The sequence below is a fragment of the Pristiophorus japonicus genome, unplaced genomic scaffold (assembly GCF_044704955.1).
Source record: "Pristiophorus japonicus isolate sPriJap1 unplaced genomic scaffold, sPriJap1.hap1 HAP1_SCAFFOLD_400, whole genome shotgun sequence".
Taxonomy (NCBI): Eukaryota; Metazoa; Chordata; class Chondrichthyes; family Pristiophoridae; genus Pristiophorus; species Pristiophorus japonicus.
Genome location: NW_027253871.1, coordinates 299,742 through 326,084, shown reverse-complemented (window position 1 = coordinate 326,084; position 26,343 = coordinate 299,742). Strand labels below are relative to the sequence as shown.

Here is a 26,343-nt window from a genome sequence, read left to right as displayed (position 1 = left end):
CTGGAGTTACAAATAAAGGACCAAGGTCACTACAGTTTGAGTACAACACATTGCCTCGTAGAGTCATTCATAAGTGCATTACAGACATAACAGTAACAAGTGTGAGTGAGTGCTGCACTATCGGAGGTACCATCTTTCGGATGAGACATTAAACCGAGGCTCCGTTTGCTCTCTCAGGTGGGTGTAAAAGATCCCATTTCAATATTTCGAAGAAGAGCGGGGGAGTTATCCCCGGTGTCCTGGCCAATATTTATCCCTTGACCAACATCAGTAAAACAGGTTGTCTGGTCATTATCACATTGCTGTTTGTTGAGAAAGTCCTTCATTGTCTGTGAGGTGCTTTGGGCCATCCTGAGGGGCTGAAAGGCGATGTAGAAATGCAAGTCCTTTCTTTCTTTCTTTGTCCCAAAGCTGGACATGGGCCGAGCGGCTGGCGATTGCAGAATGAATATTAGCAGCTGCCTGGGCCCCGCGGGGAGTCCGAGAGTCCAGTCCCCACTGACTGCCCATTCCGTCCGGCCTCTCACGTCCAGTCGGGCTGGGTGGGCTCCGGCCTCGGTTCCACTTTGCCTTTCCCAGGGGCGGGGGCGGGGGAGGGGAGCGTGTTTTACTGGCGACGCAGTAAACGCTGGATTCTCCTGCGCTCTTCGCACCTTCCCGTGAGCGGCCATGGCGCTGGAAGCCGGTCAGAGCGGCGGGCGGCCGTTAGCGGTGGTTAGCAGCGCAGTCAGCGACAGCAGCACCCGGTGTAAGGTGGGGTCCCGCGGAGATTGGGAGACACACCCTCCCACTTCCTCCCCACACTGGCCTTTCTCACACAGGAGCCCGGTGTAGGGAGCGGGGCACACACACCTCCCATTGTCCTCACACACTCCTCCGTTCTCACACCGCGTCAGAAAGTTATCGCACACGCCCGCTGCAAGAGGTCAGAGAAAAGAAAGGTCAGGTCATAGAAACTCTCCCACGTTACAGATTGTTACAACTCTCTCTCACTTTTACAACAACTTGCATTTATATAGCGTCTTAATCGTAATAAAACATCCCAAGGTGCCTCACAGGTTATCAGACAAAATGTAACACCGAGACACAAAAGGAGATATTAGGACAGGGGACCAAAAGCTTGGCCCAAGAAGTCGTGTTCAAGGATTGTCTTATAGGAGGAGCGAGAGGTGGAGAGGTTTAGGGAGTGAAATCCAGAGCTTCGGGCCCAGGCAGCTGAAGGCACGGCCCCCAATGGTTGAGCGATTAGAGTCGGGGATATGCAAGAGGACAGAACTGGAGAAGCACAGAGATCGTGGAGGGTTATGCAGCTGGAGGGGGTTACCGAGATAGGGAGGGGTGTAGGGCTGTAGGGGCTTACAGAGATAGGGAGGGGTGTAGGGCTGGAGGAGGTTACAGAAATAGGGAGGGGTGTAGAGCTGAAGGGGGTTACAGAGATAGGGAGGGGTGTAGGGCTGGAGGGTGTCACAGAGATAGGGAGGAGTGTAGGGTGGGAGGAGGTTACAGAGATAGGGAAGGGTGTAGGGCTGGAGGGTGTCACAGAGATAGGGAGGAGTGTAGGGTGGGAGGAGGTTACAGAGATAGGGAGGGGTGTCGGGCTGGAGGGGGTTACAGAGATAGGGAGGGTTGTAGGATGGAGGAGGTTACAGAGATATTGGGGTATGAGGCCATGGAGGGATTTGAACACAAACATGAGAATTTTAAATTCGAGGCATTGCCAGACTGGGAGCCAATGAGGATCAGCGAGCACAGGGGGGATGGGTGAATGGGACTTGGTGCAAATTAGGATGGGATTAAATATTGAGGCAGAGACTGAGGATTAAATTCTGTGTCCAATTATTCTGCCTAGTTCTGGGCACATTAGGAAGGATATCAAGGCCTTGGAGAGGGAGCAGAGAAGATTTACAGGAATGATACTGGGGATGTGGGACTTCAGTTATGTGGGGAGACTGGAAAAGCTGGGATTGTTCTCCTTCGAGCAGAGAAGGTTAAAGGGAGATTTAATAGTGGTGTTCACAATTGTGAAAGGTTTTTGATCAAGCAAATAAGTAGAAGATGTTTCCAGGGGCAGGAGGGTCAGGGACCAGAGGTCACAGGTTGAAGGTAATTGGCAAAGGACCAGAGGGGAGATGAGGCGAGTTTATTTACGCAGCGAGTTGTTGTGATCTGGAATGCGCTGCCTGAAAGGGCGGTGGGAGCAGATTCAATAGTAACTTTCAAAAGGGAATTGGATAAACATTTGAAAAGGAAAGATGTGCAGGTCTATTGGGAAAGAGCAGGGAGTGGGACTAATTGGATTGCTCTTTCAAAGAGCCAGCACAGGCCCGATGGGCCGAATGGCCTCCTTCTGTGCTGTCTGATTCTATGACCCGCCGTCACTGAACTCCAGGCCTCCCTTTGCGAGGAGCTGTGCCACTAATTGTGTGGCAGGTGATGGGAGAGTCCAGGGGGATTCACTCACTAAAAGCCTCTGTGTTTCCCCCCACGGTATCTCTGCTATCGGATACTCTGCTGACCCTGACACCCAGAAGCCGGGGTGGAGTGAGGGGAGGGGCTGGTGCTGGAACGGTTACTTACCTCGACAGCCCCTGTGCCAGTAATATCCGGGCAGACACCTGTCACACTTGGGCCCTGTCGCCCCCTCCTTACAGTCACAATATCCCGTGTCATTACAGCGATGGTGGAGCGAGCCATCAGGGTGACACTCACAGTCTGCAGAAACAAGACAACACACACACTGCACACGGCTGTTCCCAATAAACACAGCGACACAACCTCAGCGACAGGAATGAGTGCGAGCCGGGACAAGGGAGGCTCAGACTGTGGGGATGAAACAAGTCTCCAACACTTTACAAACAGCTTCAATCCTCCACACACTGACTGCACACGGCCCGTGTTCCACTCCCTGGGGCAACTGCACAGAATTAACGCAGGTTAACAAGGCCAGAAAAAACAAACCAGGTTCATCAATAGAGGATAGAATGCACAAGCACAGAAGTGATGTTAAACTTGTATCGAACCTTGGTTAGACCGCACTTGGAGCACTGGGCACAGTTCTGGTCTCCGTATTATAAAAAGGACATAGAGGCAATGGAGAAGGTACAAAGTAGATTTACAAGGATGATACCAGAACTGAGACGTTGTACCTATCAGGAAAGGCTGACCAGGCTGGGGCTCTTTGCTGGGAAAGAGAAGACTGAGGGGTGACCTGATCAAGGTCTTTAAAATTGTGAAGAGGTTTGATAGGGTGGAAGAAGAGAAGATGATTCCACTTGTGGGGAGTTGAAAACTAGGGGTCATAAATATAAGCTAGTCACTAATAAATCCAATAGGGAAGGGAGGAGAAACTTCTTTATCCAAAGAATGGAACTCACTACCACAGGGAGTGATTGAGGCGAATAGTATCGATGCATTTAAGGGGAAGCGAGATAAACACATGAGGGCGAAAGGAATAGAAGGAAATGCTGACAGGGTGAGATGAAGAGGGGTGGGAGGAGGCTCGTGTGGAGCATAAACACCGGCATGGAGCGGTTGAGCCGAATGGCCTGTTTCAGTGCTGTACATTCTGTGTAATTGTGTGTGTGGAGAATGGGAGGAGATGTGGAAATGGAGAGAGAGGATTGTTGGTGGACACTGGGGGGGAGGGGTAACATTGAGCAGAGGGAAGCGACGCTGCTACGATGCAGGATGGTCGTTTACCGAGAGTACAAACAACATACAAATTCCTGAAAAACAATGGAGACAGGGAGGCAATGATTATATCGTCAAAACACAGAGCTTTCGCTATAACTCAACAAAGCCTGGGACAGGCCTCATTGCTACGGAAAGCCTGGGCCAGGCCTCATCGCTAGGGAAAGCCTACACTGAACCCTCATTGATGGGTTGGATCGGGGCCTCATTGCTGGGGAAAGGGTGGGTTGAGGCCGAGTTGCTGGGAAAAGGTTGGTTTAGGGCCGAGTCACTGGGGAAAGGTTGGGTCGGGGCCTGGTCACTGGGGAAAGGTTGGGTCGGGGCCTAGTCACTGGGGAAAGGTTGGGTCGGGGCCTAGTCACTGGGGAAAGGTTGGGTCGGGGGCCTAGTCGCTGGGGAAAGGTTGGGTTGGGGTCTAGTCACTGGGGAAAGGTTGGGTTGAGGCTGGTCACTGGGGAAAGAGGAGCTGATTTCCGACGCGCTTTGCTCAGCCCTATTGAAGGTATTTTCTTTGTTTCTTTATCTTGTTTTGGGCTGAAAGCAGAAGGGTGAAAGAAGGAGAGAGCAGAGATTGTAACAGGAACTGACCTTGGCAAACGTTGTGGTGGTCCAGCTGTGCTGAAGGGTTTCGGTGGTAGCCCAGCCGACATAACTGGCAGTGTCGGCCCCTAGTGTTGTGCTTACAGCTCACGCAAATGGCGGTGGTGAGCAGCTCGAGGTAACTGCACCGGTTCGAATGGCCGAAGCATTCGCAGGCTTGCAGGGAAAAGACAGAGAGTGTAGACGGGACACAGACAGTTTGCAGACTGTGAGAGGGTCACATGCTGCAGGAATGAGAGGTGGGGAGGAAATGGCTGGAATGGGAGGGAGGGAGGGAACACTGAGGCTTTTAGCAGTGAGGGGAAAACATCAGACTCCTGGCTAGTTACGATTTGCATTGAATCAGGCAGATGGCAATGGATGGTCCCAATCCCAGGTTATAGATTCTGTGCCGGGGTTTACACAGCACTGCCAAGTTAGGGGCCTTTCAACTGTGGCTCAGTGGGCAGCACGCTCACCTCTGAGTCTGAAGGTCATCGGTTCAAGTCCCATTCCAGAGATTTGAGCCCATAATGCAGATTGACGCTCCCAGTGCAGTACTGAGAGAGCACTGCAGTGTCGGAGGGGCAGTTCCGAGGGAGCACTGCGCTGTCGGAGGGGCAGTACTGAAGGAGTGCTGCACTGTGGGGGGGGTTTTACTGAGGGAACGCTGCACTGCCAGAGGGGCAAAACTGAGGGAGTACTGCACTGTTTGAGGGGCAGTACTGAGGGATTACTGCCCTGCCGGAGGGGCAGTCCTGAAGGAACAATATATAAATGCAAATCCTTGCTTTCTCCTGTACTCTGAGCCAGTCGCGGTGTTTGAGAGTTCCTACCTTGCTCTGGGATCGTGACCTCTAGTGATAAGATTCTTGGCCATGTGCGACCGAGCTTTGGGTCAGCTGCATGTGTCAGGAGAAATCAGCAATTATTAATCCCAGCTGGAGAACACGCGTTCTGAACAGAACATCTGTACTGTGCGCACACACATCGAGTGGAGACTATCCGGGATTGCAGGAGTGTCCGAGAGACAAGAAAACAGACATTTCCATCTCCGCTACACCGCCAATCAGACAGAAACTCACACCGAGACTCGGGAGGAGATAATAGGACAGGTGACAAAAACTCGGTCAAAGTGATAGGTTTTAAGGAGATTCTTAAAGGAGCAGAGAGAGGTGGTGCGGAGACGTTTAGGGAGGGAATTCCAGAGCTTCGGGCCCAGGCAGCTGGAGGCTTGGGAAGGCGGTAGGGACGGAGGAGGTTACAGAGATAGGGAGGGTTGTAGGGTGGGAGAGGGTTATAGAGATAGGGAGGATTGTAGGATGGGAGGGGCTTACAGAGATAGGGAGGGGTGTAGGGCTGGAGGGAGGTTATAGAGATAGGGAGGGGTGTAGGTTGAGCGGGCTTTATTGAGATAGGGAGGGCTGCAGGGTGGGAGTGTTTACTGAGATAGGGAGGGGTGTAGGGTGGGAAGGGTTGACTGAGATAGGGAGGGGTGGGGCCACGGAGGAATTTGAACGCGAGGATGAGAATTATAAATTGGAAATGTTGCTGGACCGGGAGCCAATGTCGGATCAATCAATCGCTTCCCCGGGTCTACTCACTGCCCGGGCTGTCGCTCTAAGCGGATCGATGGATAATTCGTGGGAATCTGGTCCGCGGAGCGATGATTAAATGGGGTGAGGCCGTGACAGGCTGTTATTGTGGGATTTCGGTACATTCGAGTGGGTTGAGGGTTTGAAAGGCAAACTGTGTACTGCCGGATGTGACGGAGTCTCCCTGTTATTATTCAGTGTGACTGAATACAGCAACAACTCACTCAGTAATTCAGCAGAAAATGGAGATTCTTCGCCAGACATTAGAACTAGTTTGTCTTTAGTTCAGTTTGTGTCGGTGATGAAGGTTTTGAGTGTCGGTTCTGGCTGCACCTGGGCAGGAAAGGAGCAGGTTTGGGGTCAAAGTGTAACGTTTCATAGACCGCCAGTCTCGGTTAGTGTGGTGAGTTATGGTCACTCCCGGTCAGTGTGGAGAGTTATGCTCACTCCCGGTCAGTGTGGGGAGTTATGGTCACTCCCGGTCAGTGTGGTGGGTTATGGTCACTCCCGGTCAGTGTGGGGAGTTATGGTCACTCCCGGTCAGTGTGGGGAGTTATGGTCACTCCCGGTCAGTGTGGAGAGTTATGGTCACTCCCGGTCAGTGTGGGGAGTTATGGTCACTCCCGGTCAGTGTGGGGAGTTATGGTCACTCCCGGTCAGTGTGAGGAGTTATGGTCACTCCTGGTCAGTGTGGGGAGTTATGGTCACTCCCGGTCAGTGTGGAGAGTTATGGTCACTCCCGGTCAGTGTGGGGAGTTATGGTCACTCTCGGTCAGTGTGGGGAGTTATGTTCACTCCCGGTCAGTGTGGAGAGTTATGGTCACTCCCGGTCAGTGTGGAGAGTTATGGTCACTCCCGGTCAGTGTGGGGAGTTATGGTCACTCCCGGTCAGTGTGGAGAGTTATGGTCACTCCCGGTCAGTGTGGAGAGTTATGGTCACTCCTGGTCAGTGTGGGGAGTTATGGTCACTCCCGGTCAGTGTGGAGAGTTATGGTCACTCCCGGTCAGTGTGGAGAGTTATGGTCACTCCCGGTCAGTGTGGTGAGTTATGGTCACTCCCGGTCAGTGTGGAGAGTTATGCTCACTCCCGGTCAGTGTGGGGAGTTATGGTCACTCCCGGTCAGTGTGGTGGGTTATGGTCACTCCCGGTCAGTGTGGGGAGTTATGGTCACTCCCGGTCAGTGTGGGGAGTTATGGTCACTCCCGGTCAGTGTGGGGAGTTATGGTCACTCCCGGTCAGTGTGGAGAGTTATGGTCACTCCCGGTCGGTGTGGGGAGTTATGGTCACTCCCGGTCAGTGTGGGGAGTTATGGTCACTCCCGGTCAGTGTGAGGAGTTATGGTCACTCCTGGTCAGTGTGGGGAGTTATGGTCACTCCCGGTCAGTGTGGAGAGTTATGGTCACTCCCGGTCAGTGTGGTGGGTTATGGTCACTCCCGGTCAGTGTGGGGAGTTATGGTCACTCCCGGTCAGTGTGGAGAGTTATGGTCACTCCCGGTCAGTGTGGAGAGTTATGGTCACTCCCGGTCAGTGTGGTGAGTTATGGTCACTCCCGGTCAGTGTGGAGAGTTATGCTCACTCCCGGTCAGTGTGGGGAGTTATGGTCACTCCCGGTCAGTGTGGTGGGTTATGGTCACTCCCGGTCAGTGTGGGGAGTTATGGTCACTCCCGGTCAGTGTGGGGAGTTATGGTCACTCCCGGTCAGTGTGGAGAGTTATGGTCACTCCCGGTCAGTGTGGAGAGTTATGGTCACTCCCGGTCAGTGTGGGGAGTTATGGTCACTCCCGGTCAGTGTGGGGAGTTATGGTCACTCCCGGTCAGTGTGAGGAGTTATGGTCACTCCTGGTCAGTGTGGGGAGTTATGGTCACTCCCGGTCAGTGTGGAGAGTTATGGTCACTCCCGGTCAGTGTGGGGAGTTATGGTCACTCTCGGTCAGTGTGGGGAGTTATGTTCACTCCCGGTCAGTGTGGAGAGTTATGGTCACTCCCGGTCAGTGTGGAGAGTTATGGTCACTCCCGGTCAGTGTGGGGAGTTATGGTCACTCCCGGTCAGTGTGGAGAGTTATGGTCACTCCCGGTCAGTGTGGAGAGTTATGGTCACTCCCGGTCAGTGTGGGGAGTTATGGTCACTCCCGGTCAGTGTGGGGAGTTATGGTCACTCCCGGTCAGTGTGGAGAGTTATGGTCACTCCCGGTCAGTGTGGGGAGTTATGGTCACTCCCGGTCAGTGTGGTGGGTTATGGTCACTCCCGGTCAGTGTGGTGGGTTATGGTCACTCCCGGTCAGTGTGGGGAGTTATGGTCACTCCCGGTCAGTGTGGGGAGTTATGGTCACTCTGCTCCCAGTCAGTGTGGGGAGTTATGGTCACTCTCGGTCAGTGTGGTGGGTTATGGTCACTCCCGGTCAGTGTGGGGAGTTATGTTCACTCCCGGTCAGTGTGGAGAGTTATGGTCACTCCCGGTCAGTGTGGGGAGTTATGGTCACTCCCGGTCAGTGTGGGGAGTTATGTTCACTCCCAGTCAGTATGGGGAGTTATGGTCACTCTGCTCCCGGTCAGTCTGGGTGTTGGTTCGGGGTTGCGATATGGCGGATGGTTTGGAATGACATTGACAGCATGCGAAGGGTTAAATAAATGGGAACAAGTTGATGTAAAATCCAGGAACAAAGAGGAACAGATTGAGGCCGAGACACTCACCCAGTTTCCATTCCTGTATCTGGGATAACGGGATTACAACAGGTCCCCATTGATCTCGGCCTCAGCAACCATATGGATTTCTACAAATCTTCTCTCCACTTCCCATTGAACGTTCGCACTGAGACACAGTTAAGAAGCATTTTCATCTCAGCTGAGATGTGGGTCCTATATATTACATCTTCCCTGCTTCATATCTGCTGTACCGCTCGAGGAGATTATACTTTACTCCATCGATGCACGGACAAGCAGACTCCTGATCCCAGCCCTGCTCACACCGACACTGCCTCACACCTTCACCTGTTCACACCTTCACCTGCTCACACTCAGCCCCTGCTCACACCCAGCCCCCACTCACACTCGGCCTCTGCTCACACCTACACCTGTTCCTCGCTCAGTGAATGATGAGGGAGGTTTGAGGGAAGCGGATCATTCCCGATACAGAAATGGGCTCTGGGTCAGCAGGTCACAGGTCAGAGAGCATAGGTCCTACTTACGGCCACTCGCCACGGGGTCAGGGAGGCCTGGAGAGGGAAACGGAAACAGAATTATAGAGACGTCTGATTAACAATCTTTATCGATAAACACATTAACACAACCCATCACATGGAGTGTTCATCAGATCGACGTCACTCAAACTCACGAACAAGGAACTGATGGGGGATTGGCGTGCTGCATCCTCTGAGAGCTCACACCAGCCCTGTGTGAGACCAGGTAGAGTTGCTAAAGTGCTCCCGTAAGGTGTGTGTGAGAGTAGTACGTGGGGACGCTCCCACTACATGCGATTAGTGTGTAAGTACGCAGGGTTAATACGTAAGGGCATCAGTGGTCACACACACCCCTCCCCCATTGCCCAGTCAGCTCACTATCTGGATATTGATCTCGGGACATTCCACACACAGCAGGCCCAGATGTCCCTCACAACCTTCACTTCCTGATCTGCTTCAGATATTGATTATACAGAGGCTTATTCTCCTCTAACCTTCCCCAGCTGTTCCCCAGATGTTATCCAGCTGTGAACATTCCATTCTCACATCAGTCTGCACCTCACTGCTGGCTCTGAATCTGTGGGTGTCCGGAGTGAGGTTTCAGCAAATTCAACCCCTGCGGCTATTATAACCTCACCCTCACCCTCGCTCACTGACCCCGACATTACATTGGTAGAGGGCTTCAAAATGAGGAAGGGTTTTGATGGAGTGAATAAGGAGAAACTGTTTGCAAGGGCAGGAGGGTGGGTAACCCAAGGACACAGATTGAAGGTGATTGGCCAAAGACCCAGAGGGAGATGAGGATTATTTTTACGCAGCGAGTTGTTGTGATCTGGAATGTGCTGCCTGAAAGGGCGGTGGGAGCAGATTCAATCGTAACTTTCAAAAGGGAGTAGGATAAATACTTGAAAAGGCAACATTTGCAGGTCCATGGGGAAAGAGCGGGGAGTGGGACTAATTGGATAATCTTTCTTTCATTTTTATTTCCTTTTCTAGATCTCTTCCATTCTCTTTCTCACTTTCCTTTTCTCTCTCTTTTCTTCTCCCTTACTTTCCATCTCCCATTCTCAGTTAATTACTCTGCTTCTCTCTCCCTCTTTCTCACATTCTCTATTTCTGTTTCCCACTTTCTCACTTTTTGTTTGTTCTCTTTCATTCTTTATTTCTCTCTTTCTCTCTTTACACACCCCTCTCTCTCTCCCTCCGTCTCTCTTTCTCTCCCCCCTTTTTCGCTCCCTCCCTCTGCCCTGCTCTCTCTCCCCTCTCCCTCTCGCTCCCCCCGCCCCCCGTCCCCAGTCCCCCCTCAGTGTGGAGCTGTGGGCACGGACCCTATCTCTGTCCCTGGCTCTGTCCAATCTCCCGCTGTGAGTCTCTGTTCCCACATGAACACAATGACAAAGATGGGTGGGTTGTATTTTGGAGTCGGTGCGTTGCCGGGAGTTGGGCTGAGAATGAAATGTGAAGGGAATCTGGTGCCGGCACTGGGCCGGGCCGGAACAGCTCTGGTTACTCACAGACATTGGCCGTCCCTTTGGGGATTGGGAGGTATGAGCCCGCTCTCCACGCTCGGCCTTGAAAGCCTTTCTTGCATCTCCCGCAGTCCGGCCCCGTCGTGTTGTGCTCACACTCGCAACTCAGCTTCCCCTTCTCCCAGATACAGTTGTTGGCGTGAAGGTTGCACTTACACCTGGCAAAAAACAACAGCAAGCTGGTTTCAAATAAGCTGAGCAGCCGGGTTAGACTGGGGACTGGCTGCTCCGCGAGTCCGCTCTCCCTTTCCCAGCTTCGCTCTGCAAACAGCAACATTTTTCTCCCACTTATTGCCTTTCAACACAGGCGGCAGGACAGTTTCTGGGCGTGTTTCCGCTGATTGACGATCAGATTCTGGGCAGCAACAAGAACACGTTAGGAGAGAGTTTCTGATCAGCTCCGGCCTTCCAGGCCCCTCAAAGGAAGAGCTTGCATTTATAGAGCGCCTCTCACAATTTATTTCTTTACAACAACACCTGCAACTGCAACAACAACTTGCATTTATAAAGCGCCTTTAACGAGTAAAACGTCCCAAGGTGCTTCACAGGAGCATAAATCAGATAAACTGACACGAGCGACATAAGGAGATATTTGGACAGGTGACCAAAAGCTTAGTCTAAGAGGTCGGTTTTAGGAGCGTCTTAAAGGAGGAGAGAGAGGTAGAGAGGGAGATGTTCAGGGAGGGAATTCTAGAGCTCAGGGCCCAGGCAGCTGAAGGCATGGCCACCAATGGTGGGGCGAAGGGAGTGGGGGATGGACAAGAGGCCTGTGTTGGAGGAGAGCAGCGATCTCGGAGGGCTGTTCCTGGTGTTGAAGGAGAGCAGCGATCTCGGAGGGCTGTTCCTGGTGTTGAAGGAGAGCAGCGATCTCGGAGTGCTGTTCCTGGTGCTGGAGGAGAGCAGAGATCTCGGAGGGCTGTAGGGTGGGAGGTGGTTACAGAGATAGGGAGGGGGAGACGCCATGGAGGGATTTTCAGACAAGGATGAGATTTTGTTGTTGTTGTTCAGTAAATGCGATTTGAAAAGGCCCAAAGTGCTGTGACGGTCTCTGTGCCGTGAAGCGTGAGAACGCTGGTCTCGGTGACTCTGTGCTAACAGCATCGAGCCGCTGTTTAACTCACTGCGAGGGTGAAGCTTCACAATCCGCAGATTGTACGTTGCACATTCAGCAAATTGTCAGTTCTGGGCACTGTTTGCTGAACGAAGCAGATACCCAGACAGTTCCTTGGAGTCACATTAACGGCAGCGTAAACATTTTACTGCTCCTGTTCTCTAATTAGTGTCTGAAGATTGTCCTCGGCTAAAAGCTGGAGCGAGCCTCCCAGAAGCTGAGTGTGGAATAATGAGGGAATGGCTCCGAGCCCTGGAGATTGTGTGATGGGAGAATGGGAACTCACTGACCCAGACTGAATATAGATCCAACATTAAGGAAGCCTTTAGTCACAATCAGTCATCGAATCAGGAAGGGCTTGGATCGAGTAAATAGGGAGCAACTGTTTCCAGTGGCAGGAGGGTCGGGGACCAGAGGTCACAGGTTGAAGGTAATTGGTAAAAGACTCAGAGGGGAGATGAGGAGAGTTTATTTACGCAGCAAGTTGTTGTGATCTGGAATCACTGCCTGAAAGGGCGGTGGGAGCAGATTTAATCGTAACTTTCAGAAGGGAATTGGATAAATACTTTAAGGGAAAGATTTGCAGGGCTATGGGGAAAGAGCGGGGAGTGGGACTAATTGGATATCTCTTTCAAAGACCGGCACAGGCCCGATGGTCTGAATGGCCTCCTCCTGTGTTGTGTGATCCTCTCACTCTCTGAATCCTGATCAGACTGGAGCTCGGCAGTGTTGAGAGTAAAGGGACAGACTCTGCTCGCTCCGTGCTGCTCGATTGGCTGAACACTGAGCAGGAACTCGCTGACTCATCGCCAGCCAGCCAGCAGGACTGTGAAAGCTCGCTAACGGGCCCATCACCAGGGGCAGGGGGAGCTGGCACAGTGCTGGTCTGTGCCCACTGTCGCAGGGCCATTCAGGGAAGCTCAAACACCCGACACAGGGGCAGCTGATGGTGCCCAGTGGGCCGGGGCAGGAATCCCCATCTATCGCTGTCAAACCTCCCCAGTTACCAGCGTTCACATAGGAACAGGAGGAGGCCATTCAGCCCCTCGAGCCTGCTCCGCCATTCAATGGGATCATGGCTGATCTGTGACCTAACTCCATTCACCCGCCATTGCCCCATATCCCTCAATACCATTGGCTAATAAAATCTATTAATCTCAGATTTAAAATTAACAATTGATCGAGCATCAACTGCCATTTGTGGAAGAGAATTCCAAACTTCTACCACCCTTTGTGTGTAGAAGTGTTTCCTAATTTGACTGCTGAAAGGTCTGGCTCTAATTTTTAGACTTTTCTCCATACTCTTAGAATCCCCAACCAGGGAAATAGTTTCTCTCTATCGACCCTTTCAGTTCCCCTTCATATCTTGAAAACTTCAATCAAATCACCTTCTAAATTCTCGGGAACACAACCCTAGTTTGTGTAATCTCTCCTCGTAATTAGATGTTGGCCCTGATAGACTGCCCTTCAGATGTTCATTGAGATTGTGTGTCAGATGTTAACTCCGATATAGTGCCCTCCAGATGATAACTGATAGCGTGCCATGCCAGATGTTATCCCTGATAAAGTATCCCAGATGTTAGTTCTGATAGGGAACACCAGATATTTGCCCTGATGGAGTATCACCAAGTTGATAGACTGAGAGTATCCCCCAGATGTTGGCCCTGCGAATGCTCCCAGATGTTGGTTCTGATAGTGCCCCCAGATGTTGACCCTGAGCTCCCCCAGATGTTGACCCTGTGAGTGCCCTCCCAGATGTTAGCCGCGTGAGTTACCCCCAGATGTTGTCCCTGTGAGTGCCCCAGATGTTGTTCCTGTGAGTGCCCCCCGATGTTGACCCTGTGAGTGCCCATCCAGATGTTGGCCCCGTGCGTTACCCCCAGATGTTGGCCGTGTGAGTGCCCCAGATGTTGGCCTGACACGGCACCCCCCGGGTGTGAAGTGTGGGGTCTGCGACTCTGGCCAGAAGGGGCGAGGAGCTCTCACCGGCCACGAATGTCCAGGTTGGAGATGGCATAGAAGTATTTGGAGAGGTTGTGCTGGTCAACACTGGTGGCCCCAGTGGCCGGCCGGAGCAGCCTGACCCGCAGGTCGGTCAGGGTGAAGAAGTCCCTCAGGTCCTTAGTGGTGTCCAGCTGGCCGTACAGCGAGGCCATGTCCTGGAGACGGGGCCCCCCGAACAGGGCAAAACGCTCCTGGATCTCGAAGCGGACCATCTTGTCCACCTTCCACACGTAGCCCCTGGAATACTCCTCCGTGCAGATGATATCCAGCACCAAGGCTGGGCTCAGATCCCGGGCGCTTCTCGGTTCCATCCCGAAGGAGGTGAGGCAGTCGGCCGCGTAGAACTGGTAGGGTTGCCACGTCCGGCCGTGGTCCAGAGACTTCTCCAGGACCATCTGCTCCGGCCGGCCCGACTCGAAGGTGATGACTATGTCCTCGGTCAGCTCGATGGTCTTGCCCCAGGACAGAGTGATATTGATCAGGAGGGGCTCGGGGAAACTCCTCCAGGAGACGCTTTGCCAAAAGGTGTTGGGAATCCGCCCCTCGTCATCCAGCATCAGCTCGGGTGGGTGTGCGAGCTCGGGCGTGTGAGCATCACACTCGTTGTTGCACATGTACGGGTTCTCCTGGAAACAGAGACGGAACAACACGGGTTAGATACAGAGTGGAGCTCCCTCTACACTGTCCAATCAAACACTCCCAGGGCAGGTACAGCACAGGTTAGATACAGAGTAAAGCTCCCTCTACACTGTCCCATCAAACACTCCCAGGGCAGGTACAACACGGGTTAGATACAGAGTAAAGCTCCCTCTACACTGTCCCATCAAACACTCCCAGGGCAGGTACAGTACAGGTTTGATACAGAGTATAGCTCCCTCTGCACTGTCCCATCAAACACTCCCAGAACAGTTACAGCACGGGTTAAATAAAACCGCAGGTCTGGACGGAACACTTTGTGCTTTTTAAATGAATCTGGGGAAGAAATAGCAGGGTCACATATTTATTAATTAGTTAGAAAAAGGTGTCATACCCGAGGACTAGAAGATAGCTAAAGTAATACTTATATTTAAGAAGGGAGATAGAAATGTCCAGAGAACTGTAAACCTGTCAACTTAATATCGGTGGTCGGAGAAATAATGGAATCCTTACTAAAGGAGAATATAGAAGAACATTTAGAGAGCAAAAGTATAATAATGAATAGTCAGCATGGAGTTCAAAAGGGAAAGTCTTGCTTGACCAACCTCATTGCATTCTCTGAAGAGGTAACAGAGAGAGCAGACAAGGGTAATGCAGTAGATATAATTTATCCAGATTTCTAAAAGATCTACGATAAGGGACCACATAATAGACTAATGAATAAGGTCAGAGAATGCAGAGTCAGGGAGCCAGTAGCAGAATGGATAGCTCGCTGGCTTCAGGACATAAAGCAGAGAGTCGGGGTAAAGGGCAGCTATTCAGAGTGTCAGAAGGTAGAAAGTGGGGTTTCCTCATCTCCCCTCTGGTACTTTCACCAATCACCTTCAATCTGTGTCCTCTGGTTACCGATCCTCCTGCCACTGGAAACAGTGTCTCCTTATTGACTCAATCAAAATCCCTTCATGATTTTGAACACCTGTATTAAATCTCCCCTTAACCTTTTCTGCTCTGAGGAGAAAATCCTAGCTTCTCCAGAGTCTCCACATAACTGAAGTCCCTCATCCCTAGCACCATTCCAGTAAATCTCGTCTGCACCCTCTCCAAGGCCTTGACATCCTTCCTAAAGTGTGGTGCCCAGAATTGGACACAATTCTCCCGTTGGGCTCTGCCTCCACCACCCTTTCAGGCAGTGCATTCCAGATCCTAACCACTCACTGCGCAAAAACAATTTTCCTCATGTCGCCTTTGGTTCTTTTGTCAATCACCTTAAATATGTGTCCTCTGGTTCTCGAGCCTTCCGTCAATGGGAACAGTTTCTCTCTATCTACTCTGTTTCGACCCCTCATGACCATGAACACCTGTATTAAATCTCCCCTTAACCTTCTCTGCTGTAAGGAGAACAATCCCAGCTTCTCCAGTCTCTCCCTGCAACTGAAGTCCCACATCCCTGGGACCAGGAACGAGCCCCAGCCTGTTCAGCCTTTCCCCATAGTTAGATCCTCTCAGTTCCCCAATCATCCTTGGGAATCGTTTTGAGCGAAATAAAATGGACTGTAAAGAGATGAGGGAGCTGACATTTGGACAGATTTCTGACATGATGACATTTTGGAAGTTTTCTTTGTTTAGATTTTCCAAAGTTCATGTTCAGTGAAAGAATCTCCGACCTCTGACATCGAGAGATGGGAAAATGAGTCTCACTGCAGCTGTCTGTTTGGGTTAGAGAGAGAGAGAAAGGGCGAGTGTTTTGTGAGCGGAATGATTAATGGGAACTTGTCTTTTTATCGTCTGTTGTTAAAACAATCCCTTATTTGTGCTCAGGCCATACCCCTGGGCTCTGTGTGTCGGACCCTCGCCCAGCCTGTGGGCCTAATGATGCTTTACCTCAGGCTGGTTTGTGAGGGAGCAGTCGGAGGTGGCAGGGCTCCCTCGGGGTCACTTCAGGTCATTGACCTTCCGCGGTGAAGCAGCGATGGACACAGTGGCAGCTCCACATGTTGTGATCTGGAATGCGCTGCCTGAAAGGGCGATGGCAGCAGATTCAATCGGGAATTGGAGAAATACCTGTAGGGGAAAGATTTACAGGGCTGTGGGGAAAGAGCGGGGAGTGGGGTTAATTGGGTAACACTTTCAAAGAGCCGACACAGGCACGATGGGCCGAATGGACTCCTTCTATGCTGTATCATTCTATGATGCTGTGATTCTAAGTCGGGACACTGTGTGACTCGAGGGGAACTTGGAGGTGATGGTGTTCCCAGGCACCTGCTGCCCTCGTCCTTCCAGGTGGTAGAGGTGGCGGGTTTGGGAGGTGCTGCTGAAGAAGCCTTGGCGAGTTGCTGCAGTGCATCCTGTGGATCGGACACACTGGGACTCTGCCTGACATCGGCAAAACAGAATCAGCCCGACATCCTTTTCCAAATGATCAGACAGCTCACCTGTAACATCCTCATCCCCAGCAAGTGGCTGTTGCAGCAATCAATAAAACTAATGTGTGATAAAGATGGAGAGCGCGGCAATATACAGAGATCATAGAGATTAATGAATCTACAATTGTCACAGCATCGACTAAAGGCAGTGACTAAAGCCGCATATTGGATTGGTTATTTTTAATACTCTATGTAGAAGGAATGGGGTAACATTAGTACCACAATCCTAAAGCTGTGTAAAGTATAAATGAACAAAGGAACGGTGCAGATGTGACGTGCTCCTGAATTGCCGTGTCCTCGGGACATAATTAACAGCACCGTGCCCCAGCGCTACAACTGACCTCCGACTGCTCCATCACTGTGTGTCCCAGGCCGTGGTCTTTGTTGGTGAAGGCACCATAAAGGTTCAGGCTCAGTTCACCAGCCATGCCCGGCCCATCCAAACCTTGCTCACCTTCTGGTTCCCTACTCAGCCTCACCCCTCCTCACACTACCCTTTCACAAGACTTCAGCCTCATCCCTAATCTGAGGCCCTTCTCACCTCATCCCACCGTTCACACATGCACTGTGAGCAGCCACGCAGATTCAAATGCACGTTTGCGCACATCCACACAGCAGCAACTATTCAACTATGGAAGACACATGTGGCACACGATGAGCTGCACACTCACTCACACCTTCTTGTGTTTCTTACTGCAGGTGAAACTGGTTCACAACAGGAGAGAGCAGCAGTGCACCTGTGGAGGGGAGCCTGACATACAAGCCCTCAGTGACGTGGAGGAGCGAGTGTCCATCCCCATGGGCACACCAGTTGGTGCGGTAGTGGCCGGAGAAGCAGCGCCCCCTGTGGACCATGACGGTATGTGAATGCCCTTTGGCATTTCTGTGAGATCCTTGACCCTTGACAGCAAACGCCGTCCACTTCAACTGACGGGGAAGATGATGAGGAAGGTGAGGAAAGTGTTGCCCTGAGGTTGGGGGAGGCCGCCTCAAGCATTGTCCCTGCCTCTCAGCAGTTCAATGAACCCATCCTTGCCCACTTACAGAGGGAGATGGACTCAACCAGCGACAGTGGAGTCGCAGAGGGGAGAGCGCGTGCCTTTGTGATGTGATGCTGTCAATCATTGTGGCAACAACTCTCAGAACGCTGCGTTTGAGACTCAGGCTGCTCTGAGTCAGTCACAGAGTGATGCCATGCAAACACTGACTGCTGCCATCCTCTCTGTTCCCCTCAGTCCAACGGGGAGGTAATTGTGCCGAAGCAGGCCAGTAATCTGCGCTCCCACATATTGCTCCAGATGCTGAGGTTCCACCCTGGGGGAGTGGCAATGGGCCGTGGGAAATGGAACGTGTTGTCTTTGCTCAAGATGACAGCATTCTGGCTCCCACCATTGCCACTCTGCCTTTGCACCTGCCGCGGTCTACACACCAGCCAACCTAGACTGCTGCCGCCGATGCTGAGGTGGTGCAGTCTACAGCCGGGCCTTCCAGGCCCAGAGCTGGTCCAATGTATCCTACTAGGCCATCTGTAGTGTCTGTGTTACACACACAGCAGCCCTCAAGCAGCCTTGCTGCAGGCAGTGGGGCAACATTGAGGAGGAGCAGGAGGTGTGGGAGGGGGTTAAGGTAAGGGGTAGCAAATGCCAGAGCTAGTCTCAATAAAACTTTAGCCACAATGGACAGAAGGCCTCATCCTGTAAATATGTTTGTCACGATCTGGTTGCAGTTTTTGAGGCCTGCTATTGTTGTTAGTGTATGTGTCTAATATGGCACATGGATACTGTTGAGGAATGACAAATGGCAGGGGCCTGTGTACAGATATTGTTGATGTTAATTGTGTGTTATGGTGTTTCAAGGGGCTGTTGTTAAATGTTTATTAGTTGCTGGTCAGGGGTTGTGTTGTGTTGTTGGAGAACCGATGTATGATGAGCCGCTGACATGTGGCCCTTGTATCGGGAGCAGTGCCACGGTGTCTCCTCCGTGGCTGCTGCACCTCCTCCTCTGGCTGGCCAGTCGGGGCCTCGCCAGGCTCCTGTTCCTCTTTCTTCTCCTCCTGAGGTGGGGCTGCACTTCCCGCTGGTAAGGTCTGGGCCCTCATGATGGCCAAGTTGTGCAACATGCAGCACACCACAATGAATAGTGACACCTGTTGGAGTTAATGTTCGAGCAGAGTTGCTCAGTTGACAGCATTTAGTGGGCCAGTACTGAGCTGAAAGATTACGTAGGATTACATATAGGATTACATATAGGATCACATAGAATATACGGCAGAGAAACAGGCCATTCGGCCCAACCAGTCCATGCCGGTGTTTCTGCTCCACTCGAGCCTCCTCCCGTCTTTCCTCATCTAAATCTATCCACAATCCTCTATTCCCGTCTCCCTCATACGGTTGTTTAGCACCTCTTAATGCATCTACACTATTCGCTTTAACCACTCCCTGTTGTAGCATGTTCCACATTCTCACCACTCTTTGGGTACAGACGTTTCTTCTGAATTCCCGATTGGATTTCTTGGTTTTCTCTGTATAAACTCTATCAAGGTTGGCATGCAGGTACAGCAGGCGGTTAAGAAAACAAATGGCATGTTGGCCTGCATAGCGAGGGGATTTGAGTACAGGGGCAGGGAGGTGTTGCTACAGTTGTACAGGGCCTTGGTGAGGCCACACCTGGAGTATTATGCACAGTTTTGGTCTCCTAACCTGAGGAAGGACATTCTTGCTATTGAGGGAGTGCAGCGAAGGTTCAGCAGACTGATTCCCGGGATGGCGGGACTGACCTATCAAGAAAGACTGAATCAACTGGGCTTGTATTTACTGGAGTTCAGAAGAATGAGAGGGGACCTCATAGATACGTTTAAAATTCTGATGGGTTTAGACAGGTTAGATGCAGGAAGAATGTTCCCAATGTTGGGGAAGTCCAGAACCAGGGGTCACAGTCTGAGGATAAGGGGTAAGCCATTTAGGACCGAGATGAGGAGAAACTTCTTCACCCAGAGAGTGGTGAACCTGTGGAATTCTCTACCACAGAAAGTTGTTGAGGCCAATTCACTAAATATATTCAAAAATGAGTTAGATGAAGTCCTTACTACTCGGGGGATCAAGGGGTATGGCAAGAAAGCAGGAATGGGATACTGAAGTTGCATGTTCAGCCATGAACTCATTGAATGGTGATGCAGGCTAGAAGGGCCGAATGGCCTACTCCTGCACCTATTTTCTATGTTTCTATGTTTCTATCAAAACCTTTCATAATTTCAAAGAACTCTATTAGATCACCCCTTAGCATTCTCTTTTCAAGAGAAAAGTGACCCAGCCTGTTCATCCTTTCCTGATATGTATACCCTCTCATTTCTGTTATCAGCCATCTCCCCACGGCCCACAGTGGGTCAGAGAGAGGGTCCATCTCCCCACGGCCCACAGTGGGTCAGTGGGGAAGTCCAACTCCCCACGGCCCACAGTGGGTCAGGGAGAGGGTCCATCTCCCCACGGCCCACAGTGGGTCAGGGAGAGGGTCCTCACCCCACGGCCCACAGTGGGTTAGGGAGAGAGTCCATCTCCCCATGGCCCACAGTGGGTCAGGGAGAGGGTCCTCTCCCCACGGCCCACAGTGGGTCAGGGAGAGAGTCCATCTCCCCACGGCCCACAGCTCAGGGAGAGGGTCCTCTCCCCACGGCCCACAGCTCAGGGAGATTGCCGTGAAGCCCAACTGGTTCAGTAATGTCCTTTAGGGAAGGAAACCTGCCTCCGTACCAGGTCCAGGCCTATATGTGACTCCAGGCCCACACCAACGTGGTTGACTATTAATGACCCTCTGAAGTGGCCGAGCGAGACACTCAGTTTGTATCAAACCCGCTCCCAGCGGATCAATAATTCGGCCCACCCCCACCTTCTCAGGGCACCAGGGGATGGGCAATAAATGCCGGCCGTATCAGCGATGCCCACATCCCCAGAATTAATTTAATAAAGGAACGGCGGTTTTAAGTCAACATCTTGCCAGGGAGCTCGATGGGATTCTACACTTTGGAATTTAATTATAAAGAACGTGAGCCGGCAGAAATGAATGTTTGTTCAAGTTAATGAAACCCAGAACTCTGCACCTGGCGTTTGTGTCTAAAAATTTCAGCAATGAGAAGACCAGAGGGAGGTTTCAGAGAAAGAAACCAGACTGGGGAAAGATTGAGAATCTGCAGCAAATCTTCAACCAGCTGTGGTGTAATCCCACATTATTGACCGGCCTGTGTCGATCGTTCCTTATAGACAGGGTCAGGGGTCAGTCAGTGCCACAACAACAGTAAATCATTCTTCAAACATTCTCCTGTCTGAGCTGCTAAAGTGAGTGGAACATTGTCAGACAGCAGTGCAGTGAGGGAGCTCTGATCCAGGAATCAAGAGACTGGGAAAGTTTAATGTGCAGCCGGTTTACTGGGGACAGTGGGCAGTGAGTGAGATATTGGGCAGGGGGAGGATTCATGGGGATAAAGTCGATGGCCTCAGGTTTAATCCACTTACTGTAGGCCTCTCCCAAACCCTCAATTTCCTGTCTGAGTATTAAAGGTTTAGTCCCAGACCCAATAGAACGGACTGCGATATTACAAAGAGAATGTTTGGCTCGTTCAGACTGAAATCCCATCTGCTGCTCGCATCTGCTGAAAATAAACTCCCTTAAAACAGGGGTAATATCACAGAATCTCACAGCACAGAAGGCCATTCTGCCCATCGTGCCTGTACCCACTCTTTGAGGAGCTGTTTGAACCTGCTTCAACTAAACTCCCTTAGAACAGGGAAAAATATACTTGATAAATTTGAGAAAAAGGATAAATTTGCAAGGCTATGGGGAAAGAGCAGGGAGTGGGACTAATTGGATTGCTCTCTCAAAGAGCCGGCACAGGCACGATGGGCCGAATGGCCTCCTGCTGTGCTGTGAGATTGTGTGAGCAGCTGGAAGGGGAATGGATACAGATGTTAACAATCCCGAGAGGATCAGACACAATCTCCAGGCACCAGTTTACAATCAGTTCAAACTCAGCTTACAGAAATTACCCAGAAACTCCACGTTAACATTCACCTGCTGTCACCACTCGCTGGGATTTCCAGAATTGGTGATCGGATTCAGAAATAATTAGCTGTCAGACTTATCCCGAGCAAGGCACAGACTGTGTTTCTACAGAAGTGGTGACGATCCTCCCTTTAATTCGACTGTTCGAGCTAACCTCATAACACAGTCCCTCACCCCCTCACCCCTGGTCACACTGTGTCCCTGTGCCCCGTGTCCCATTTCTTACTCCCCTCACCCCCGGTCACACTGTGTCACTGTTTCCCATGTCCCATCTCTCTCTCCCCTCACCCCCTCACCCCTGGTCACACTGTGTCACTGTTTCCCATGTCCCATCTCTCTCTCCCCTCACCCCCTCACCCCTGGTCACACTGTGTCACTGTTTCCCATGTCCCATCTCTCTCTCCCCTCACCCCCTCACCCCCGGTCACACTGTGTCACTGTGTCCCATCTCTCCCCTACAATGAGGAGCCCACTCTGCCCGCAGTATTCCAGATGTGCCTCTCCCTCGGTGTGTGCTCAGACACTGTGAGTTTTGCTTTGCAGCACGAGAAACACTCAAATCAATGAACAAATTGCCACTGAAGTGGAATTGGAGGCGAATACTTTGAGCTGGTGCCAGAGATGAATCAAATTGGGGATTACAGACCAGCGAGAGATTCTATTTCCAACACGGAGATCGATGAGCATTAACTGATGCCTTTTGGTCGAGAAGAACTAAAACAAACAATCCTATCCGCTCGATCACCAAGACCACCTATTTCCACCTCGGTAACATCGCTGGTCTCCACCCCTGCCTCAGCACCTCTGCTGCTGAAACCCTCATCCATACTTTGTTCCCTCCAGACTCGACCATTCCAATGTTCTCCTGGCCGGACTCCCATCTTCCACTCTCCGTAAATTTCAGCTCATCCAAACCTGTGCTGCCCGTGTCCGAACACACACAAGTCCTGTTCCCCATCACCTCTGTGTTCACTCACCGACGTTGTTTCCCAGTCTGGCAACACCGAAGTGGCAAGTAACATTTGTGGTCCACAAGTGGAAGGCAATAATCATCTCCAACAAGCAAGAGTCCAACTACCTCTCCATGACATTCAACGGCGTTACCATTGTCGGATCCCCCACTATCAGCATCCTGGGGATCACCATTGACCAGAAACTTAACTGGACCAGCCACATAAATACTGTGGTACAAGAGCAGGTCAGAGGCGAGTATTCTCGGCGAGTGTCTCACCTCCTGACTCTCCAAAGCCTTTCCACCACCTACAAGACACAAGTCAGGCGGGTGATGGAATACTCTCCAATTGCCTGGATGACTGCAGCTCCAACAATACGCAAAAAGCTTCACACCATCCCGGACAAAGCAGCCCATCCACCACCTTAAACATTTACTCCCTCCACCACCGGCGTACCGTGGCTGCAGTGTTTACCATCTACAAGGTGCACTGCAGCAACTCACCAAGACTTCTTCGGCAGCACCTCACAAACCCATGGTCTCCATGGGAACACCACCACCTCCACGTTCCCCTCCAAGTTACACCGCATCCTGATTGGGAAATATATTCAATGTTCCTTCATTGTCACTGGGTCAAAATCCTGAACTCCCTTCCTAACAGCACTGTGGGAGTACCTTCACCACACGGACTGCAGCGGTTCAAGAAGGTGGCTCATCACCACCTTCGCAAGGGCAATTAGGGATGGGCAATAAATGCCGGCCTTGCCAGCGATGCCCACATCTCAGGAACAAATAAAAAACTGAAGGATATGCCTGGGACTGAGTCTCCCAGCAGGATCGGCAGTATCTCCCTCTGCCCAGTCTCAAAGCCCATGGAGGGATTGGAAGTGCGGTTCTGTGGATTACTGTTCCAGTCACAGAAGCCCTGCACCACCGTGCCCCGGTACATTCGATCACAACAGTTTGTGACCAGGAATTCGTGTCTTTGCACCAAGGTTACAGGCACAGTCTGAATACATTCTCACCCTGGAGTCTTTCCTTCTCACTCACCCACTCACAGTCAACATACAATCAGGGAACACAAGTTCAGGAGTCGGGACACATCGGGAAAGAAGGAGCGAGTACACCTGTCAAAAACTGTTACATATTAAAAAATGCAAACTACGAGATCAAGGCCGATAAATTCAGCCGCGTTTTTATCGGTGAAAGAAAAATTATTGCAATTTCTAAAAGTCCTTCATTGTCTGTGAAGCGCTTTGGGACGTCCTGAGGTGTGAAACTGAGACAGTAACATCTAGTGTGGTCTCACTGGGTCCGGGCCCTGTTTCACACACAGCTCCCACAGTGGGATATGGGACAGCTGGAAGATTTACCTCAAATACTCGTATTATTTTTATAACAGATTACTAATTGAGCTGGAGAATAATTCCCTCTGATAAACTGCATGTTCTGCAATAAATTATACATTTTCAATTATTGCTGAAACATACGGCTGATTATTAAACCAGGCGTTTCCCCTCGAACAATGATCTAGGAACCAATTATCCTGAGGAGATGATTCACTCAACAAGAGCATCATTAATATTTAGAAAGAGGCTTGAATTTACATCTCAAGGACATATTCCCCACTGGGGATATTGGGCTGGGCTCAGACACAATGGGACATATTCCCCACTGGGGATATTGGCAGGGCTCAGACACAATGGGACATATTCCACACTGGAGATATTGGGCAGGGCTCAGACACAATGGGACATATTCCCCACTGGGGATATTGGGCAGGGCTCAGACACAATGGGACATATTCCCCACTGGGGATATTGGCAGGGCTCAGACACAATGGGACATATTCCACACTGGAGATATTGGGCAGGGCTCAGACACAATGGGATATATTCCCCACTGGAGATATTGGCAGGGCTCAGACACAATGGGACATATTCCATACTGGGGATATTGGCAGGGCTCAGACACAATGGGACATATTCCACACTGGAGATATTGGGCAGGGCTCAGACACAATGGGACATATTCCCCACTGGAGATATTGGGCAGGGCTCAGACACAGGGGTCAGGAGCTCCAGGGACTGTTTATAAACATTCGACCTCCCTCCTCACATCTATTACTGTGTCTAATTTTACAAACACTGTCACCCCTTACGGTGCGACACTGGGAAGCAGCGAGTTTTGTGGTTTACGTGTCCTGACCTTTCCTGTTCAGTCCAGCCATTTTACATCTCCTCACAGTTCCACTCAATACAACTTAACAGACTGTTATTCCATCCCCATATCTCCTCCTTCACCAAGCCCGCCTACTTTCACCTCCGTGATATCGTCTGTCTCTGCCATTGGCTCAGAGCTGTCCATTGAGTCCCACTCTCCTGCTCCTTCCCCATAGCCCTGTACATTTCTCCTTTCCCAGTATTTATCCAATTCCTTTTTGAATGTTATTATTGAATCTGCTTCCACCTCCCTTTCAAGCAGCACATTCCAGATCATAAAAACTCGCTGCATTAAAACATTCTCCTCATCTCCCCCCTTGGCTTTTTTGCCAATTATCTGAAATCTGTGTCCTCTGGTTACCGGCCCTCCTGCCACTGGAAAGTGTCTCCTTATTTACCCTTCATGATTTTAAACACCTCATCAAATCTCCCCTTAACCTTCTCTGCTCCGAGGAGAACAATCCCAGCTTCTCCAGTCTCTTCACATAACTGAAGTCCCTCATCCCTGGAAACATCCCAGTAAATCTCCTCTGCACCCTCTCCAAGGCCTTGTCATCCTTCCTAAAGTGTGGTGCCCAGAATTGGACACAATACTCCAGCTGGGGCCTAACCAATGATGTATAAAGGTTCACCATGACTCCCTTGCTTTTGCACTCGATGCCTCTGTTAATGAAGCAAATGTAGGAGTTTGGATGGAATTCACTTTGATAAAGGCCGTTCAGTGAGCGTCCATTCACAGTGTGACACACAACAGAGGCTGTCTCAGAAAGGCTTCTACTCACCAGCGTGCAGTACATCTCGGGGGTCTCTCCACACGTACTGTCGGCGGGATCCAAGCTGACCTTCAGTGACCTGGTGAGCAGGGCGGCCTCGGGCTGGCAGGCCATGTAATCCCAACTCATGGCCTGGTCCCAGTGAAGCTGGGCCTTACACAGGTCATAGTGACCCCAGGACGGGAAGTGCTGCGCGGCGAGAGACAGGGCCGCCCAAAGGGTCTGAAGGAGCAACAAACCAGACAGACGCATCGCTCTGACTGGACCCGCTCAGAGAGGGGCCATCTCGGTCCGGCTGGGGGTGATTCAGGGGGTCCCCGCTCCGAATGGACCCACTCAGAGAGGGGCGATCTCTATGCTTGCAGATGTTCCAGGTGTTGGGATTCCAGCTGTTTTCCCAGCATTGGTACAGATGTTCCAAGTGTTCGGATTCCAGCTGTTTTCCCAGTTGGTGCAGGTGTTCTCTCTGTTACCATTCCAGCTGTTTCCCCACTGTTGGTGCAGGTGTTCCAGGTGTTGAGATTCCAGCTGTTTTCCCAGTGTTTGTACAGATGTTCCAAGTGTTCGGATCCCAGCTGTTTTCCCCCAGCTGCCCGCTG

General features: G+C 51.3%; 1 protein-coding gene across 2 annotated transcripts; it reads right to left on the bottom strand.

The window, feature by feature from the left end:
- Positions 1-686: 686 nt before the first annotated feature.
- Positions 687-25,996, bottom strand: LOC139250603 (netrin-G1-like). Of its 2 annotated transcripts, XM_070873003.1 has the most exons (7): positions 25,754-25,996; positions 13,669-14,312; positions 10,553-10,729; positions 9,477-9,496; positions 4,279-4,446; positions 2,578-2,712; positions 687-916 (listed from the first exon to the last, which is right to left on the bottom strand). In XM_070873003.1, the coding sequence occupies exons 1-7, from the start codon at positions 25,994-25,996 to the stop codon at positions 687-689; spliced, it is 1,617 nt and encodes a 538-aa protein (XP_070729104.1). The 2 variants fall into 2 exon arrangements, with proteins under 2 accessions (XP_070729104.1, XP_070729105.1); XM_070873004.1 differs by lacking the exons at positions 2,578-2,712; positions 4,279-4,446; positions 9,477-9,496 and adding exons at positions 1,040-1,051; positions 8,909-8,919.
- Between the last annotated feature and the right edge of the window lie 347 nt (positions 25,997-26,343).